The sequence below is a fragment of the Acipenser ruthenus genome, chromosome 58 (assembly GCF_902713425.1).
Source record: "Acipenser ruthenus chromosome 58, fAciRut3.2 maternal haplotype, whole genome shotgun sequence".
Classification (NCBI taxonomy): Eukaryota; Metazoa; Chordata; class Actinopteri; order Acipenseriformes; family Acipenseridae; genus Acipenser; species Acipenser ruthenus.
In genome coordinates, this window is record NC_081246.1 from 4,690,180 (window position 1) to 4,710,896 (window position 20,717).

The following is a 20,717-nucleotide window of genomic DNA, read 5'->3' on the forward strand; positions in this document are numbered from 1 at the left end:
CATTCACTTCAAGGAAACACTGCTGGGAAACACGGGGGTGTGGGAGGGGCCTCACATAGTTGACCACCTATGGTGCGCGTGAGATAAGCTCTCCTCGTCCGCCGGTAAAACAAATAAACTACCTGTTGATGCTAATTTCAAACTTGCTGGAGCGCAGCATATTCTCACACAATGTCGAACAACGCTGGAGAAAGGCAGACCTTCGGGCAATATTTAAATACATACAAACTCGTCATTATGCATTTCACCATCAAAATATGCACAGACCAAGTGAGTTTCATAATGAGGAATAACACAGCGGCACAAAGTCTAAAAATATTCATGTAAGATTCAAGCAACAAGACCACGTGTGAACTACGCTGCAGATCAGATGCACTGTCCTTAGAGGTCTTTTTAAAATAAACACAAATACAATACATCGATCTCCGGCACTAAAATGCTTTCATTGTGTTCGACGCGTTTAATAGGTCTATTCACACTGTATAAATTGTGCTGGTCTCTACAGTAACACAGATCACACTTGAAAACACGTCACACACACCCGTGCTAACCGGGAGAGTTCCGTCTTTCGTTCATTCGTGTGGAGACGCGTTGGGAGACAAAGTTACTATTTTAAAGGCAGCGCGCTACAGCTTGGCATTGGGTAGCAGCTGTTTCTTATTAATACGGGGTTGGGAGATTGTTACATTTATTTCTGATCTCTCTACCTGTCTGTAAAGCTGTAATTAGCATCGTTTAACCAGGGGCTGGATTCAATCGAGCACGGATATTTTGTAGCTCTACGTTCCTTAATGAAAACTGATGGCTTTCCTCTCACTGTGAGGAGGATGCAGTCACTACACGACACGCCGCTGAAATCATAACATACAGATATCCTGTCTGCAGACACACGGCTTGATAAACTTAACAAATAGCAAACATGTAGAATTAACAAAGAAACCACTTGAAGTGTTAATTATCTCACGTGTTTGCATTAAAAGGGGCGCTATTTAAATTGCAATGCGGGGATACAGAGCAATGAACCTGTAAGCAATGAAGCGAGTCGCGTTGCTTTTATCTGTGAGTAATTCTTCAGAGTGAAAGACAGATTGAAGTCAATGTCGTTGTAAATGGATTTGTTTAGATGTTTGTATTTGAGTTGTTTTCTCTTAGTAGTTTAATCCCCTCCCTCCTTTATAAACGTCTTGCGTCCCTCCTCGCCTTCCTTTATAAACGTCTTGCGTCCCTCCTCGCCTTCCTTTTATAAACGTCTTCAGTTTCTTTTTTTCAATTACAAAATATTCAACTCAAAATGTAACAATCAACAACGATCAATGGAAAAGCTATTTTCTACTGGAAGCTGAAAATGAAACCGGCAGTTTGTCATGCCGTGGCACGAAACACAGTTATACACCCATTAAAACAGACGCAAGATCACCTTGTTAATCTGCCTTCATTAACGACTGAACGCCTCTTCTGAGTTCCTACCGAAAACATAAAATGTCACTTTCTACTTGAATCCATACTAAAAAAAAATATCTCCCATTCCAAATCCAGTCCCAGCATGAGGGTATAATGGAAATGATGGTGCCTCACTGGCCTGGGCTGCTGCAGTCACAGTTATAAAAGGGCAGAGTGAATAGAAAACAACACGACACAGAGACAGCACCACTACAAACACACTTTAGAGCGCGATTTCTATGGTTTAATTCAATTAAAATCAGCGGCATACAGAGCGGGACTGGTTCTTACTGGCAGTAAATAGAAACACAGCGAGGTTATGATTTGTTTATTGAGAGATGTATTGACACATGTTAACAGTGAAATATCCTTTCTTCTGGACGGTTTAAATGTGGTTCTGGAAGTTACAGAGATTCATTTGTAATGTTTTGCCATCCCACACAGTTAAACACACAGTTATCACAGCGAAACCAGGGAAGAGACACGTCTTCACACAGAGACACAGAGACAGGAGGGGCTGGGATGGGTTACCTGGCTCAAGCACTAGATGGCGCTAGCTCTTCGAGAGAGATTGTGAAATAATTAACTGTATAATCCACCAAGTATGTAGTAAAAAAATAAAATGAAATTAATATTTGTTACAAGTCACTGGATCTTTGTCTCTTGTAGCAGCACTGCTTCACTCTCAGAAAACAAGGAGGCGCTCCGGTCTGAACGAGTTTGAACCTTAAAGTGCTTCTTAATGTCGCTGTCTTCACCCTTCAACACAGCCGTAAGACTTTCACTGATGAGCCACGGAGTGGCTTCTCTACACCTGGAGACGCGCGTCACCGCCAAGCGCCGCCTCACTAACTTTCCTAACCGCACTGCGCCCCCTGGTGGCAGTGACCTGTCAGTACTCCCTTAACTTCGTATGCGAATGCTTTCGGATTCCTTCACACAGCTGCTGTGAGCGAGATCCACACGGAGATGGACAGACACCCCACACGAGGTCCAAATTAAAATATATACTTTTTATTATTAAAAAAAAAAAATCATTCATTAAATCAAAGGGAGGGCAGCGAACCGATCCTTTGTGATCCGGGAGCAGTGATTTGCGGGACCGTTTCACAGCGACCACAAAAGACACACATCCACACGATCACAATGTGCAGCTTCCAAGTTATTACAGCGATACATTTACCAATTAAATGATACAATATCCTGATCGATTCAACAACGCCGCTGACCAGCCCAGCAATCATTATTCATTCATTCATTCAGCATTGAGGGAGTTATTATTTACAGAGCTTGCAAAGCTGCAGATGGTATAACACATCAATAGAGCATTGTGTTTAATTGAATATTATTCCAGAATGCATATTCTTTATTCAGTGTTGTTCTTTAACCAGTTCCTGTTCTAGTTTTTGTAATTGTATTTCTACATGGATTCGAGGAGCAAAGACCAAACACCCGCGTCACGTGACGAGGGAGAGGGGTGGAGGAGGGTGAACGTGTTCTGTTATTATTATTATTATTATTATTCATCCCTATTGTTTATGCTGAACACATTGGGCTAGTCCACTTTTATAACTGTCTTCACAGGGCACACTCTGAGAGCGGCAGAACACAGAGTCCAGAAATATGGAAACATTCTCTCAGTAAATCTGTGTTTAAAAGTGTAGAGAGGTTTTCTCATATCACTGGAGTCAAAGAATGCCACCTCCCCCCCGTCACAGTCCAGCTGAACTCTGATCTTCTGGGGTTTCTTCTCCACAGTGAGTCGTGTCTCTGGTGAGGTACATGCCCTGTACTGATCCCCATATAACTGGGATATAATCCAGTATCCTGCTTCTGGTTTCCAGTTGAATTTCCCTTTCCTCTTGCTGGACTCTTTAGTCACACCCAGATAACAGTAGGTATTGCTCCCCAGTTCCACATCCCAGCAGTGTTTCCCTGAAATGAACCCCTCAGAGCCCAGCACACACGTCCGGGTATCAAACCGCTCTGGGTTGTCAGGAAGCTGCTGTCTCTCCCTGCCGCGTCTCACACTTGTTAGATCCTCAGACAGTATCAGTTCAGGGTGTGCTGTGTTGGGATCCAGAGTCATTGGAGCTGAGAGAGGAAACAAGAGACAGGTTTAGAAATGAGAACATCTACCTGCAAGCATTTTAATAAATCACTTGCCAAGAATTGTAGATTTTTGTTTATAATACACCAACCCAAATATTATTATTCAATATCAAACATAACTTTTAAAAGCAGCTGTTTAAAATGTACCCGTCAAAATGACTACTGCTGGCGGTTCTAGTGTTAAATGAGATCCATTTAAATCTGAATCACAGAGCTCTAGAACAGAACACTGGGACACTGCTCAGCACTAACATTCTTAGAGCTCTGGGAGCATTCCAAGACAATGGGCTGAACTCAGAGAAGTCTGTGTTCTACTGCAGTGGTTTCTTTACAAGGAGTTTCAATGCAGACCAGCATGGGATCAGAAAGCCTTTTGCTCTCTTGGAATGCTCTTCCAGCTCACCTCAATACTATGAGCAGCTCACAGTGTTTAATATTGAACTGAGAGATGATCTCTCTGATGGATACAAGTGTATTTGCTACAGGTGTGTGCATTTCATTGTGTATTATTATTGATTGTAGAGAGCTGTATCTTGCTGCTTACACACATTGTGGATTGTGGTTATATGCACCCCCCCCTCCTTTGTGATGCTCCCCACAGGACTCACTGTATTGAACAATCCCCAGCATCTTCTCCCACACTTTGTACTTCAGAGAGCCCAGGTGCTCGGCTACATCTATCAGCGCTCCTGAAACACACTGTGGATCCTGCAGTGTGCACTCGGCTCTGCAATCATATTCAGGAGTTAGTGCTGCTCTGTGTTTGCATTCAATACAATACAAGAGAGGAAGACAGGCCACATCTTACATACCTTCTCTGTGTGTCTTTGTACTTCTGAAACAAACAAGGACATGAATTGAGACATTATTAAAACACAAATACCACTTTGATAGAAAACAGCAGCACTGTTCAAATGTGTACTGACATAAATGCTTGTAAAGTCCCATTCATAGTGTAGTAGTGAGTGTGCATTCAGAATAAGAACATGTTACACACAGTTAAACAATCACTACCTGCATGAAGATGATGTCTTCAGCTTCCATCTCCTCTTCTATCACTCTGATTGTGTCTGAAAGGGATGAGATTTCTCTTGTAAGTTTTTCAATCTTCTCTTTCATGATTCTTCCCTTTTGTTCCTCTTCCCTCCTCAGTGCAGCTATCCTGGCCTTTTCTTCATCTCGTAGAAACTGGTGAAGTTTCTCAAACTCCTCCTTTATCTGCCTCTCTGTTTGCTGGGCTTGTTTCTATACAAGAAAAGAATCACTTTAGAGTTAGTTTGGGTGTCCAGTGAAAATGTATGTTGTGTATTGTTTCAATCACTAATCTAGTTCTCTTACCTTGATGTGCTCTGCTGTTTTATCACATTCGTTTTTAACTTTATTAAAGGATCCCAGCTTGTCCTGCAAGGGCTTCAGCGCAGTCTTGAGTTCTCCCTGAAATGCAATGAAACCCAGAGCTTGCACATCACTGTTAACGCATGCCTGGCTAGTAGCAATATGAATGCAGTGTGTGAGAAATCCCCTCAGCACTGGGGTTGCCACTGGGGGCTCTCATAGCAAGAAACCCCCCGCTCTGGAGATTCTCTGATAGGGGCTGTGTGAGGGTTTATAAGGGTTCAGGTGTGAATTCATTATTGCACACAGACACGCTCCCCTCCCCATTCCTGTACAGCACCTCCCCCACTCTGCACCCAGGATCTCTCTCTCTCTCTCTCTCTCTCTCTCTCTCAATGATATTGAGATAGGATTTGTTTTTCTCTCAGACTTGTTGGATCTTGTTGTTTAAACTGCCTCATTATAATAACTCTGTATAATATGCTGTGAAAAGAGAATACTGTGTTTACATTTTCACATGAATATTGTTTCCATACCTTATAATCCTGTGCAGCCTCCTGAACAGGAATGAACGTGTGTTTTGCATGTTTCTTTGAAGTTTGACACACAAGACAGACAGCCTCTTTATCATCCACACAAAACAGCTTCAGTTTTTCATCATGCAGACTGCATATTCCAGTAGGTGCTGGAGGATTCTGACTGCGTTCCTTTAAGAAGGACTCCACAATATTCCTGAGAGCGAAATTAGGTTTAACATCCTCCATTGAACTCCTCCTCCTGCACACGGGACACTCCAGAGCTCCCTTCTCTTTCCAGCAGTGATCCAGACATACTTTACAGAAGCTGTGGTTACAATGAAGAGTTACAGGATCCTTGAAAATATCACAGCACACAGCACAGGAAAGATCTGCTTCCAGAGGAGAAGTGTTTGCTGCCATTTCTGCACAAAGCCGCTCCTGCCTTGCTCTCTGTAAGGACACCTTTCAAAGTCCAGAACCTCGAACTTTGTCCCTGCAGATTAAAATCATGAGTCAGCAGTCATGAGGCTCCATTAGCAGCACTAATTTACCAGTGACTTTAACCTGTAGATAACTGATGACTGAGATTCCTGAGTCTGCACTCTTTGCATTAACATGTCTAATACAATGTGGTGAAATGCAGCAGTCATCTATGGAACACCTCCACACAAGAGCTGTAGTTTATAATGAAAATGAAAACTCCTCAAAAAGAAAAAAACTGCATTAATGCAGAAGTTACGGTTGAAGTCATCGCCACAGAAGCAAGGAAATGTGACGTTGGGGTTTCTAACCCTAACTCCATGATCATGGTCCACGGGTGCTGTAGCCATGGATCTACACGTACACTTCAACACACACACAACCACTTTCCACTGCAGAACCACATCAACGTTACACAAACACAACTAGATTTGCACTTTGATCTCAATGCAAGTATGAAATGAACTGGCACGTCTCAAGGAGGGTCATAGTGGGAACTGATTGCCTCGAGGGAAGTTACCTGGAGGTAACAATAGTCTTCCCAAGGGGCAGATAAAAGAACACAGAACGCAGAACACAGAACACAGAACGCAGAACACACACTTCAAGATGTTTCACACACAGTGCTATACAATATGCCTGTAATATACCTATAGATTTGTTTTCTAATCATTACCAGTCTTTATTTAGTCGGTTGTGAATTTCATTGAAAAGAGAGAAAGGTTGATGAAGAGAACACTGTTAAGTGGCTGAGGTACTCACTCACTGTCGTATACAGTAGGTGAATTACGTGCTCTGATTGGCTGAAACATCCAAAGCAATCTAGAATATAAATTTACAAAACATGTGTTTTAATTAGTACTGTAAACATTTGATCAACTAATCCAAAATACAGGGCGGGTCTTGGGTTATTCTGAACTAATTAACAACAAATCTAAACATTCTTAATGAGCGCCCAATCGTTTGGGGAGGCGGAGCGTTAGGATTTGATTAGCTCAGTTTAGCCGCTGTCTCATATGCTGTGATAATATTATCCAGTGTCTACCTAATAACCAGCTCTGTGTTGCACACGGATGGGCTGTGTTCTTTGGTTGAGCATTCCATCCATGTGTCCTTATGAGAAGCAACAAACAGGAGAAGAGTTCCTGGAAACGCTGTGGAGTTAATTATTATGCAGCCACTCCTTAATGATACTTTGATCTGAGTTACAAGACCAAGCAAAGAGCTTTTCACAAGGGAGCAGCACTGGAACACTGAACCCATGACGAGTTCAGCTTCAGCACAGTAATTCATTTTATTAGGGGCTCTCATGAGAACAGGGAGTCTTTTATTCAGATGCCTTCATTGTGACACGCATCGGACCTGGACTCATACTCTCACACTCACCTCATGAAATGTTACACAGCATAAATCAGGCAACGGTGTGAACAGGTTTTCACAACAGGGAGATTTTCACATCGTACAAGAAAAACACAAATGATTAATTAGTATAGTTAAAATAAATAAATAAATACATACATACTAGTTTCAAATTGTGCATTTAACAGTGATCGGATATTATATATTGAAGATCTTGTTTAGCTAATCTTATTGTCGCTTGGTTTGTATCAGTTTTGTGATTGGGTGTCACTTCACTGTTCTGAGAAGCAGCTGCTCATTTACAGGGTCTTCATGTTGACAGTCACAGCACAGTTCAGTGTCTTTCCTGAATCAACCGGATTCAGAAATCTACTGTACTTCTGCCCTTGCAAACAAAAAAATAGTGCTTGTGAGGGACGACCCAGAGGTGTGAGATCACTGCTGAAAGCACAACAGAATCCAACAGCTAAACTTTCATTTCAGGATCAGCTGAAATGTAGCTCTTAGGACAAATTTGGAATCAAAATCAGCTCCAAGTCATTTTCAAGGGAATCCATTAAACAGAAGTCATGCCCAGCACCCTTCTCAAGGCACAGTGCAGGTGCTCGGATGATGTTATCTGTGTAAGATAATGGCTCCAGATTTCGCAGTGCATTGTTCATGTTCTGGGATATCACAGGCTAGGCTAGGTAATAAAATGCTAAATAAACAAGATAAGGTTTACTGGAAACGTTGAGAAGTTAATCATTATTATAACACAGCTTTGGGAAACTTATCACAGACTAAAAAAAGAGAAGAAAAATAAACTATCTTTCAAAGTCTGTTTGAAATGTATCCGGGTATGAATAATGGGAAATCTGAACAGACAGCGAGTCGGGTGCGAGATTGTGAAGGGTTAGGGTTAGGGGTGTGAGTTTGTGAAGGGTTAGGGTGGGAGATTGTGAAGGGTTAGGGTTAGGGGTGTGAGATTGTGAAGGGTTAGGGTTAAGGTTAGGGTGCGAGATTTCTGTCACAGATGGTTCTGGCACATCCCTTTTGTGTTATAAGTCAAGGGTGTGCGGTTCTTTGATGGACCCAGATTCAGTTAAAATGTGTTTGCTCACTGACGATGGGAATGAGAACGCAGAGATGGGAGCCCAGCTCACAAGATTGAAGTTCCTGCAGGTATCAGGCTTGTAAAGACTGTCACCCACACCTGAGAGCAGAAACTGACCCAAGACTGTCACAGCTACTGGAAGCAGGCTGATCTTTGGGAAACTAATTGAACATTTGTGAAACTGCAACAAATATTGTAATGACTAATGTGTTTTAAAGAATATAAAACCAGCAGAAAATATTATTAGCAGATCTGTGTAAGGCCTGTGAGGAGGAGTTCATTGCATTGAAGGTCAGGCTGACTGGCTTAAAGTTCCAAACCTCCCTTATCAGGCAAAATTAGACTCAGAGTCTCAAAACATTCTGATCCAGCGAGAGCAGAATAGCAGAATCTATGGAGCACAGTTAATATACAAGAAGCAATCAAACTAGGTTTGACTATAGTAAGAAAAAGCAAAATTATTTAAATAAATAAGAAACCTAATATAAAAACATTAAGTAGATGTATGAGCAGTCCTAAGTTTAAATATTCAAGGTTACATTTTCTGCTAATTAAAAATTAACCTCTTGCCTTCTGTGTATATCAATGGAGTAAAATAAAATTGCAGTTTATAAGAGATTGCTATATTGACATATCTGACTTAAAACGACATTTTATAAAGTCATTTATAGTATAAACTGTAACTAACAGTAAACTTGTTGAAGGAATACAAGTAATGTTGTAACCTCGTTCTCACCTGCTTGTGGTACAGGCGGTGCTGAAGATGGCTCGTTTGGTTAATGGGCTGAATGGCCTCCTCTCGTTTGTAAACTTTCTTATGTTCTTATCCACCCCCAGAAACTCCGTCTTTCAATTACTCTCTGTCCGCTGCATTCACTGTTGCACTGGACTCCAGTAAAAACAGTTCAAGAAAAACACATTGCTTTGGTAAAGGAAAAAAAGGAGCGACCCCACTTCCCTTTCTCGCCCTCTCAAACTCTCCTCTGCCGCTGCTGTAGTTTGAAAGCGCTCCGTGCTCGCTCGTGCTTTCACTTTAGTGCCCCTTCTCCATATCACGTGCAGAGTCATTTCATCTGAAGCGAGGGGCGTGTCCTGATGAGCAACACCTGGCCACGTGATTAACAAAGACAGCAGGTGTGTTTAATAAGGGGCGGGGGGAGGGAGGAGCAAACACACGGTAATTGACCAAAAAATACACCGTGTCCCTATCGGTGAGCCAAGCTACTCCACCTAGTGGAGCACAGCGGTACTACAGCTGCCTGATCTAACGCAGCGTCGTGTTTTCTTGTTTTGATTTGTGATCGTGTCTGCTTTTATTCGTGCTCGGGTTCTCAGTATTGACGCTGCGGATCTTCATAAACACGTGTGTGTTTTTGTATTGTAATGCCTGGCTGCGGGGTGTTCATTGAATTGATCAGGCTCTGTGTGGGGAGCCTCCCTTTATATTCTCGAGGTTTTTATGGTTTGTTTTGGGACTGGTCTAGGGGCTGATTCAGCCTCATTTCGGGACTGCTGCGCTGCTTTTAAATTAATTGTTTTAAAATATATTTTCTCAAGTTTTAAACTGTTTGTTTTTTTAATCTAAACTGTGTTTTTAACGGGATATTTTGTAAGTGACTTTTTAGAAGAAAGAGGATTCCAAGTAGTGTTTGTGTTGTTGTGGATTTTCACCTCGGGGTATTTGAGTCATTTCCTTTTTAAATATTATTTTTGCACGGTCTAAATTTTGCAAGTTGTTTTTGATCAGTTATATTTTTTGGTCTTTATTTTTCTATTTGTTTTTTCTTTAATGCTATTTTGTGGATCTGTTGTTATTATTGCGCGCTACTTGTAAAAACGAACCTAAATTGCTTTAAAATAACATATCAAATAAAAACCCAATATTAACCTCGTGGTTCTGGGGCCAGGCTTTTTCATTTTTCATTGTCTTTCTGGTTTCTTTCAGGCAGAAGCAGGCAGGTTTTTGTGGAAGTATTTGTCCTTCATTGCACATGCTAGCTGCAGACCCGCACGGCTGAAAGGGCGTCGCTATCTACAGGGTATGCGTGTCCTTAACAAGCGATATTTACTGACAACACGTCATAACACGAGACCACGTGTTCAGCGCCGCGTATCTGCAATAACCCTTCCGCGTCCTGCTTTGCAATCGCTCTGTATGTAAGCTGCGCTCAATCGATACACTCGAGTTCAGTCACACCCTCGCGATGCTCATTCCTTCTCGTTCGCGTCGGTACACTGCGTAACCTAACAGGGAATATTCTGTTACAGTTTACTGTATTATTGAGCTGCTTCAGATAATGACTCTTCTCCTGTGCCTTCTGTCTTTCCTTAAGGCTTGTTTAAATGCTCGCTCTTCACCCTGGTCCGCGTCTCACAGCGATTCCAATGGATTTCATGCGTGCCGTACAAAGTGGGGTGCAGCCCCTCAATGTCTTGTTCTGCTTCATCATGTCGCTGTCTTCACCCTTCAACGCAGCCGTGAGACTTTCACTGATGAGCCACGGAGTGTCTTCTCTACACCTGGAGACGCGCGTCACCGCCAAGCGCCGCCTCACTAACTTTCCTAACCGCACTGCGCCCCCTGGTGGCAGCGACCTGTCAGTACTCCCTTAACTTCGTATGCGAATGCTTTCGGATTACTTCACACAGCTGCTGTGAGCGAGATTCACACGGAGATGGACAGACTCCCCACACGAGGTCCAAATTAAAATATATACTTTTTATTATTAAAAAAAAATCATTCATTAAATCAAAGGGAGGGCAGTGAACCGATCCTTTGTGTTCCGGGAGCAGTGATTTGCGGGACCGTTTCACAGCGGCCACAAAAGACACACATCCACACGATCACAATGTGCAGCTTCCAAGTTATTACAGCTATACATTTACCAATTAAATGATACAATATCCTGATCGATTCAACAACGCCGCGGACCAGCCCAGCAATCATTATTCATTCATTCATTCAGCATTGAGGGAGTTATTATTTACAGAGCTTGCAAAGCTGTAGATGGTATAACACATCAATAGAGCATTGTGTTTAATTGAATATTATTCCAGAATGCAGATTCTTTATTCAGTGTTGTTCTGTAACCAGTTCATGTTCTAGTTTTTGTAATTGTATTTCTACATGGATTCGAGGAGCACAGACCAAACACCCGCGTCACGTGACGAGGGAGAGGGGTGGAGGAGGGTGAAAATGTTCTGTTAGACTGTATTTAATAGTTTTCTAAACATCGTTACATTTGTCACTTTGATCATCATTTTCAATTTAAAATGTTTCCGTTCCTTTTCAATATTAATAGATTATAATTATTATTATTATTATTCATCCCTATTGTTTATGTTGAACATATTGGGCTAGTCCAATTTTGTAACTGTCTTCACAGGGCACACTCTGAGAGGAGCAGAACAGAACCATGGAAACATCTTCTCAGTAAATCTGTGTTTAAAAGTGTAGAGAGGTTTTCTCATATCACTGGAGTCAAAGAATGCCACCTCCCCCCCGTCACAGTCCAGCTGAACTCTGATCTTCTGGGGTTTCTTCTCCACAATGAGTCGCGTCAGTGGTGAGGTCCATGCACAGTACTGATCCCCATCCTCCACGGATATAATCCAGTATCCTTCTCCTGGGTTTGTAGAGAATTTCCCTTTCCTCTTGCTGGACACTTTAGTCACACCCAGAGCCCAGTCAGTATTGCTCCCAAGTTCCACGTCCCAGCAGTGTTTCCCTGAAGTGAACCCCTCAGAGCCCAGCACACAGGCATAGATATCAAACCGCTCCGGGTTGTCAGGAAGCTCCTGCCACTCATCGCTGCGTCTCACACTTGTTAGATCCTTAGACAGTATCAGTTCAGGGTGTGCCGTGTTGGGATCCAGAGTCACTGGAGCTGAGAGAGGAAACGAGAGACAGAGTTAGAAATGAGAACATCTACCTGCAAGCATTTTAATAAATCACATGCTAAGAATTGCATAGTTTTCTTTATAATACACCAACCCAAATATTATTATTATTCAATATCAAACATAACTTTTAAAAGCAGCTGTTTAAAATGTACCTGTCGAAATGACTACTGCTGGCGGTTCTAGTGTTAAATCAGATCCATTTAAATCTAAATCACAGAGCTCTAGAACAGAACACTGTGACACTGCTCAGCACTAACATTCTTAGAGCTCTGGGAGCATTCCAAGACAATGGGCTGAACTCAGAGAAGTCTGCGTTCTACTGCAGTGGTTTCTTTACAAGGAGTTTCAATGCAGACCAGCATGGGATCAGAAAGCCTTTTGCTCTCTTGGAATGCTCTTCCAGCTCACCTCAATACTATGAGCAGCTCACAATGTTTAATATTGAACTGAGAGATGATCTCTCTGATGGATACAAGTGTATTTGCCCCAGGTGTGTACATTTCATTGTGTATTATTATTGATTGTAGAGAGCTGTATCTTGCTGCTTACACACATTATGGATTGTGGTTATATGCACCCCCCCCCCTCCTTTGTGATGCTCCCCACAGGACTCACTGTATTGAACAATCCCCAGCATCTTCTCCCACACTTTGTACTTCAGAGAGCCCAGGTGCTCGGCTACATCTATCAGCGCTCCTGAAACACACTGTGGATCCTGCAGTGTGCACTCGGCTCTGCAATCATATTCAGGAGTTAGTGCTGCTCTGTGTTTGCATTCAATACAATACAAGAGAGGAAGACAGGCCACATCTTACATACCTTCTCTGTGTGTCTTTGTACTTCTGAAACAAACAAGGACATGAATTGAGACATTATTAAAACACAAATACCACTTTGATAGAAAACAGCAGCACCGCTGTCCAGCTTTACATTTTGAACACAGTGTTTATCCATGAACATATTCTCTGGAGCACCAAACCAATGAGACCCCTCTGCTGGTTTGTGGGGCTGGAGGAGGGGCATTTGCTGCCTGTTTTACCCATTTGTGGGGTAAACTTAAGAACAAACAGCAATACAAACCATGCTTGAAAAATGAATGTTGAAAATGAAGTTCAAATGTGTGCTGACATAAATGCTTGTAAAGTCCCATTCATAGTGTAGTAGTGAGTGTGCATTCACAATAAGAACATGTCACACACAGTTAAACAATCACTACCTGCAGGAAGAAGATGTCTTCAGCTTCCATCTCCTCTTCTATCACTCTGATTGTGTCTGAAAGGGATGAGATTTCTCTTGTAAGTTTTTCAATCTTCTCTTTCATGATTCTTCCCTTTTGTTCCTCTTCCCTCCTCAGTGCAGCTATCCTGGCCTTTTCTTCATCTCGTAGAAACTGGTGAAGTTTCTCAAACTCCTCCTTTATCTGCCTCTCTGTGTGCTGGGCTTGTTTCTATACAAGAAAAGGATCACTTTAGAGTTAGTTTGGGTGTCCAGTGAAAATGTAAGTTGTGTATTGTTTCAATCACTAATCTAGTTGTCTTACCTTGATGTGCTCTGCTGTTTTATCACATTCATTTTTAACTTTATTAAAGGTTTTCAGCTTGTCCTGCAAGGGCTTCAGCGCAGTCTTGAGTTCTTCCTGAAATGCAATGAAACCCAGAGCTTGCACATCACTGTTAACACATGCCTGGCTAGTAGCAATATGAATGCAGTGTGTGAGAAATCCCCTCAGCACTGGGGTTGCCACTGGGGGCTCTCATAGCAAGAAACCCCCCGCTCTGGAGATTCTCTGATAGGGGGTCTGTGAGGGTTTATAAGGGTTCAGGTGTGAATTCATTATTGCACACAGACACACTCCCCTCCCCATTCCTGTACAGCACCACCCCCACTCTGCACCCAGGATTGATCTCTCTCTCTCTCTCTCTGTGTTAGTTTCAATGATATTGTAATAGGATTTGTTTTTCGCTCAGACTTGTTGGATCTTGTTGTTTAAACTGCCTCATTATAATAACTCTGTATAATATGCTGTGAAAAGAGAATACTGTGTTTACATTTTCACATGAATATTGTTTCCACACCTTATAATCCTGTGCAGCCTCCTGAGCAGGACGGAACTTGTGATTCTCATGTTTCTTTGAAGTTTGACACACAAGACAGACAGCCTCTTTATCATCCACACAGAACAGCTTCAGTTTTTCATCATGCAGACTGCAGAGTATTCCAGTAGGTGCTGGAGGTTTCTGACTGCGTTCATTTAAGAAGGACTCCACAATATTCCTGAGAGCAAAATTGAGTGGAGGCTCCTCCATTGAACTCCTCCTCCTGCACACGGGACACTCCCGAGCTCTCTTCTCTTTCCAGCACTGATCCAGACATGCTTTACAGAAGCTGTGGTTACAATGAAGAGTTACAGGATCCTTGAAAATCTCACAGCACACAGCACAGGAAAGATCTGACTCCAGAGGAGAAGTGTTTGCTGCCATTTCTGCACAAAGCCGCTCCTGCCTTGCTCTGTGTAAGGACCTGCAGATTAGAAACGAGTCAGCAGACATGAGGCTACATTAGCAGCACTACCTTACCACTGACTTTAACCTGCTGAGAAGTTTATTCTGTAGAATTGCTGAGTCTGCACTCTTTTCATTAACATGTCTAATACAATGTGGTGAAATGCAGCAGTCATGTATGGAACACCTCCACACAAGAGCTGTAGTTTATAATGAAAGTAAAAACTCCTCGAAAAACATAAATTTTACTAATCTAGTCTATACCAGACTGATCTGGTATAGACTGATAAGGTATAGATTAATGTTCATGAAACTGCTCTAGAGCCCTCTTTAATAGCGTATATATTTATATGAAATCCATTTGAAATTCAACACACAATGTAAACAATAAAGCAGGACCACTCTGTAATTACATGAGCCTCACAATGGAGCTGAACACAATGCGGTCTGTTCTGAGCTTATTAACCAAACCTGGAGCTTCAATTCACTGAAACTTGTTATGCATTCCATTTTATTATTATTATTATTTATTTCTTAGCAGACGCCCTTATCCAGGGCGACTTACAATCGTAAGCAAATATATTTCAAGTGTTACAATACAAGTAATACAATAAGAGCAAGAAATACAATAACTTTTGTTCAAGCAAAGTACAAGTGTGACAAACCACAATTCAATAATACAGCAGATAATAGTGATAGTTACATCAGGATATGATTAAATACAAAGTACTACAGATTAAACACTTGGCAGATTACAGTATTCTGAAGTACAGGATTAAATGGAGTAAAATAGGGGGCAGATAAGAGCAAAATAAAGCACATTTAAATGAAGGGTGATAGTGTCCCAGGATACAAACAGAGGAGTTCTACAGGTGCTGTTTGAAGAGGTGAGTCTTAAGGAGGCGCCGGAATGTGGTCAGGGACTGGGCAGTCCTGACATCTGTAGGATTTGTGTGTGTTTAACAAATAAACTAACTCCACTTTACTCTATACTAATTATCAACTCTCCACATTAAAATGAACAGCCCGTCCGTATTGCTTTACACGTTATAATTCATTATTATTTTAAATTAACATGACAAAGTGAAGGTCGATTAAACCCAACAGAGTTCTAACCTGTACTTTGAAAGCAGGGTCTGGAACTCGGAGGATGTCCGTGCAATCCGGGTGTGCAGAGCCGAGCAAAATGTGAAACGAAACTGTCAGCTTTACACTGGTACACAAGCGAGGGGGGCGGCAGAGGAACAAGACCCTGAAATGTGGGCGTGGAAATCTACTCAGGCTCCAGGAAATTAGGAGCTTCGTTTTCTAAGAAATGACGTGGGAAAAATGGAAATGCAGTACAGGTACATTATGAACCTCCCAGCTGCCACACCCGTCGTTTACACGTGGGGCGCTATCATGTGACTTTGCCGAGTTTGAATAGAAGCCTATTTTATTTCTTCCCGATACGTCATCGTTTAATGTTCCTGACGCAGCTTTTGCTTTTACTGCGTCTGCGTGCGCACTCTAGCAAAACAGCAGCTCGAGCTGGACTGAAATTGACAAACAGCACCAGGAACTGAAATTGACGTGACAACTGGTTGAGGGCGATTTCATTTCATTTTTTTAAAAGAATGTTATCACATAATAATAACATGTGTTGATTCAGATCAACATTTCTAAAATGAACTGAGTGAAAATTAGTATAACAGCCGATCTTGTTTTTTCACTTCCAAACAAACACACACACACACACACACACAAACAGAAACAAACACACACAAACACGGTCCAAACATATTCGATGTAAAATAGCATTTGCTCCAAACAGCCACTGCGTTCCGAGCAAGATCTCTCGATGTGCTGAAAATAACCGTGAAAGCGCAGAATACAAAGCGAAACGTGTTTAATAGCATCTCCGTGTTTACAAAGACACCGCGCGTCTATTTCACTATAGTCTATAATATAAAGCCTTCCGTTCTTCACTGTATCGCATACAGATTGCTGTGATGTTTTTTATTTGTGACTCGCTATTTTGTCTGATTTTTAATTTTAATTTCTTTCTTTTTTTTAAATGTTATGCATGTAACCCCGCTCTAGTCACTCTGAGCTAGCAGAGCACAAACATGCAATATTTAGAACTTATTTACTTGTCCGAGTACCTGATGTTGATTGTGGTTTACAGTAGCACGCATACAAGAAGATCCTGGTTCCCAGTGGTTGATGGTGAGCTGACTGGTATTGCCCTATTCTATATGCAGATATCTTCAAGAATGAATAACAATGACTATGGTGCGGTGCCTCCACCTGGATAATACTGTACACTTTAAAATAATGTGCCCTTGTTGTATTTCCTAGGAAATTGAAATAACTGCCACTCTTTATTTTAGCAGTAATATGCAGCAATATATTTAAACAGTTAAAAACCCACATCCAACTCCAATGAAGCACAGATTTTATTGTACCTGGGGGAAATAAATAAAAAATAATATACCCAACTTAGTGACAACGGGCACTAGCGCATTTAATAAATAAATATCTGGGTAGTGTCCTCAACTATTATCAACACCATTAATTGGTTAAATGCATTTGTTTCAACTAGTTTTAATTGTCAAAATCAAGACTTCAGAATAACCCCAGTGAAAAAAATAATAATACATTTAGAAATGATATTGTTTTTTTTTTTTATACCAGATCAAAACTCTATAATGTGGGTACTGTAGTAATGAAAGAAAAATAAGACACTCTTATTTTTAATAGCTTCTAGAAAACCAACTTTTCCTAAATTAAACAATTACCTACACCTTAGATACCATATTACATTCAAAAAGAAAACAAACACAAGTCCAACGCCATGCAAACTCGTGTAAACTCTGTTCCTTTTGATTTATATAGCGCTAGTATAACTCGTTGAGGTCCACACTGTCCTTGTATTATTGATTTCCCGTTGGTGCACATAAACATTAAACAGCTGCTTTCACCCACCTCGTGGTGTTTTTTTTTTCTCAGTCCTGAGGGGGGCGTTTTAATCTTTTAATTGACATATCAATACACAGCAAACTCTTGCTCTTTCCTTTTTTCATGTTTGCTGCTCACGAATTTCCTTGGTAGATGCTGCGGATAGGAGCAGACAAACGGCACGGCGTTCCTGAGAGATTGCACAGGCAGGTTGCAGGTAAACTTCAGTCCGATGCCTTGCAGCACACACGCGGCTCTTTGGAGCATGCGCCAACAAACTGGAATTACCCTAATCGGGCCGTCAAGCAAGCTCGGACTGGACTTGCTTCAGTCCCAGCTGCTAATTAATTCCATTTAAACCAACACGGTGTTAGTGGTAATATAATTAGCCGGCGTTTGCAGTTCTAACTCATACTGTTGAAGCTGTACTATGTTGAAACGCTAACGTCTGTTTTAATTTTTATTTTCCTTAACGCACTGTGTCGTCTTCATAAAACAGGGGCTATCTGCCTAGTCCCCCTTGTTCTGTTTCTTAACCGCCACAACATAAACTCAACAACAAAGCCAAGAGGAATAACCCAGTTTTGGTCGGAGCTTATCCTTATAAGGCCGTCTGTCAAAGATGTGACGTACAGGCGATTCTCCTTCCTGATTGGTGCTCTGCATTGATTGACACGCTGCAGTGTAAAGTTCAATCGCTTTGAGCGCGAAATTGCATTAAGGGGCGTGTAGTTTGTCTAATGCAGTTAATAATAACAATGGCCACAATCGCAGATTTTTAAAGGGGACTTCATGCACACATCTTAACACGATGGCTCTGCGCTTTATTGAGTGTTGTAGAGGTGGAATCTGCAATATATTCTGGTAGGCTCCCGTTTTGTATTTTTGTTGTTTTGATAGTAAGTTATTTTTCGATTTTTTTTTTTTTTGTACTTCTAGGGTATTTTTTTTTATTATTATGATTTGCTAAAAGCGTTCATTTTTGGAAATTACTGCAGGCTGCAGTAACTTTGGGTTTCTATAAAATAAAAGCATTTCGAGTCTCACTTGAGCAACGCATAAACCTTCAACAGATGTGATTGTGTTTGTTTTTATCCTTTGTACACATTTTGGGGTTTTTGCGTTTTAAGCCCGTGTTATTTAAATGCAGTGATTAAAACATCGAATTTCAAGGCAGAAACCCCCGCGATATTTTTTTTCAGTTAAAAACCAATTAGTTTAGATGAAGACATTCTGACGGTGTTAACATGTTTCCAGCAGCCCTGCCCCGAAGCAGCAGATTCAGAATGATATCGACACGGTTAAACACTGAAGCTCCTCATGCAAACACGTTCAATTCCTCGAGAATATAAAGGAAGGCTCCCCACACAGAGCCTGATCAATTCAATGAACACCCCGCAGCCAGGCATTACAATACAAAATCACACACGTGTTTATGAAGATCCGCAGCGTCAATACTGAGAACCCGAGCACGAATAAAAGCAGACACGATCACAAATCAAAACAAGAGAACACGACGCTGCGTTAGATCAGGCAGCTGTAGTACCGCTGTGCTCCACGAGGTAGAGTAGCTTGGCTCACCGATAGGAACACGGTGTATTTTTTTTTGTCAATTAGCGTGTGTTTGCTCCTCCCTTCCCCCGCCCCTTATTAAACACACCTGCTGTCTTTGTTAATCACGTGGCCAGGTGTTGCTCATCAGGACACGCCCCTCGCTTCAGATGAAAGGACTCTGCACGTGATATGGAGAAGGGGCACTAAAGTGAAAGCACGAGCGAGCACGGAGCCCTTTCAAACTACAGCAGCGGCAGAGGAGAGTTTGAGAGGGCGAGAAAGGGAAGTGGGATCGCTCCTTTTTTTCCTTTACCAAAGCAATGTGTTTTTCTTGAACTGTTTTTACTGGAGTCCAGAGCAACAGTGAATGCAGCGGACAGAGAGAAATTGAAAGACGGTTTTTCTTGTTTGTTTTGGGACTGGTCTAGGGGCTGATTCAGCCTCATTTCGGGACTGCTGCGCTGCTTTTAAGTTAATTGTTTTAAAATATATTTTCTCAAGTTTTAAAGTGTTTTGTTTTTTTAATCTAAACTTTGTTTTTAACGGGATATTTTGTAAGTGACTTTTTAGAAGAAAGAGGATTCCAAGTAGTGTTTGTGTTGTTGTGGATTTTCACCTCGGGGTATTTGAGTCATTTTCTTTTTAAATATTATTTTTGCACGGTCTACATTTTGCAAGTTGTTTTTGATCAGTTATATTTTTTGGTCTTTATTTTTCTATTTGTTTTTTCTTTAATGCTATTTTGTGGATCTGTTGTCATTATTGCGCGCTACTTGTAAAAACGAACCTAAATTGTTTTAAAATAACATATCAAATAAAAACCCAATATTAACCTCGTGGTTCTGGGGCCAGGCTTTCTCATTTTTCATTGTCTTTCTGGTTTCTTTCAGGCAGAAGCAGGCAGGTTTTTTGTTTAAGTATTTGTCCTTCATTGCACATGCTAGCTGCAGACCCGCACGGCTGAAAGGGCGTCGCTATCTACAGGGTATGCGCGTCCTTAACAAGCGATATTTACTGACAACACGTCATAACACGAGACCACGTGTTCAGCGCCGTGTATCTGTAATAACCCTTCCGCTTCCTGCTTTGCAATCGCTCTGTATGTAAGCTGCGCTCAATCGATACACTCGAGTTCAGTCACACCCTCGCGATGCTCATTCCTTCTCGTTCGCGTCGGTACACTGCGTGACCTAACAGGGAATATTCTGTTACAGTTTACTGTATTATTGAGCTTCTTCAGATAATGACTCTTCTCCTGTGACTTCTGTCTTTCCTTAAGGCTTGTTTAAATGCTCGCTCTTCACCCTGGTCCGCTTCTCACAGCGATTCCAATGGATTTCATGCGTGCCGCACAAAGTGGGGTGCAGCCCCTCAATGTCTTGTTCTGCTTCTTCATGTCGCTGTCTTCACCCTTCAACACAGCCGTGAGACTTTCACTGATGAGCCACGGAGTGGCTTCTCTACACCTGGAGACGCGCG

At 41.7% G+C, this 20,717-nt stretch overlaps 2 protein-coding genes across 3 annotated transcripts; both read right to left on the minus strand.

Annotated features, from left to right (window-relative positions):
- Positions 1 to 2,438: 2,438 nt before the first annotated feature.
- Positions 2,439 to 9,411, minus strand: LOC131724936 (zinc-binding protein A33-like). Of its 2 annotated transcripts, none has more exons than XM_059018045.1 (7): positions 9,077 to 9,411; positions 5,424 to 5,898; positions 4,891 to 4,986; positions 4,567 to 4,797; positions 4,365 to 4,387; positions 4,161 to 4,279; positions 2,439 to 3,534 (listed from the first exon to the last, which is right to left on the minus strand). In XM_059018045.1, the coding sequence occupies exons 2-7, from the start codon at positions 5,823 to 5,825 to the stop codon at positions 2,996 to 2,998; spliced, it is 1,410 nt and encodes a 469-aa protein (XP_058874028.1). In that variant the 5' UTR covers positions 5,826 to 5,898; positions 9,077 to 9,411; the 3' UTR covers positions 2,439 to 2,995. The 2 variants fall into 2 exon arrangements, with proteins under 2 accessions (XP_058874028.1, XP_058874029.1); XM_059018046.1 differs by lacking the exon at positions 9,077 to 9,411 and adding an exon at positions 6,648 to 7,007.
- Positions 9,412 to 11,038: 1,627 nt separating this feature from the next.
- LOC117967288 (zinc-binding protein A33-like) lies at positions 11,039 to 16,475 on the minus strand. Its single transcript, XM_059018165.1, has 7 exons — positions 15,861 to 16,475; positions 14,319 to 14,763; positions 13,784 to 13,879; positions 13,460 to 13,690; positions 13,063 to 13,085; positions 12,859 to 12,977; positions 11,039 to 12,227 (listed from the first exon to the last, which is right to left on the minus strand). The coding sequence occupies exons 2-7, from the start codon at positions 14,721 to 14,723 to the stop codon at positions 11,698 to 11,700; spliced, it is 1,404 nt and encodes a 467-aa protein (XP_058874148.1). The 5' UTR covers positions 14,724 to 14,763; positions 15,861 to 16,475; the 3' UTR covers positions 11,039 to 11,697.
- Positions 16,476 to 20,717: the final 4,242 nt, after the last annotated feature.

What these genes read in the sequence shown, in the direction of transcription:
- LOC131724936 (XM_059018045.1), bottom strand. Translation starts at nt 5,825, where the DNA reads ATGGCAGCAAACACTTCTCCTCTGGAAGCAGATCTTTCCTGTGCTGTG. An exon ending in TACAAAGACACACAGAGAAG is followed by an intron (nt 4,280 to 4,364) that starts GTATGTAAGATG and finishes ATATGATTGCAG; the next exon opens with AGCCGAGTGCACACTGCAGG. An exon ending in GCTGGGGATTGTTCAATACA is followed by an intron (nt 3,535 to 4,160) that starts GTGAGTCCTGTG and finishes TTCCTCTCTCAG; the next exon opens with CTCCAATGACTCTGGATCCC.
- LOC117967288 (XM_059018165.1), bottom strand. Translation starts at nt 14,723, where the DNA reads ATGGCAGCAAACACTTCTCCTCTGGAGTCAGATCTTTCCTGTGCTGTG. An exon ending in AGGCTGCACAGGATTATAAG is followed by an intron (nt 13,880 to 14,318) that starts GTGTGGAAACAA and finishes ATTGCATTTCAG; the next exon opens with GAAGAACTCAAGACTGCGCT. An exon ending in AAACAGCAGAGCACATCAAG is followed by an intron (nt 13,691 to 13,783) that starts GTAAGACAACTA and finishes TTTCTTGTATAG; the next exon opens with AAACAAGCCCAGCACACAGA.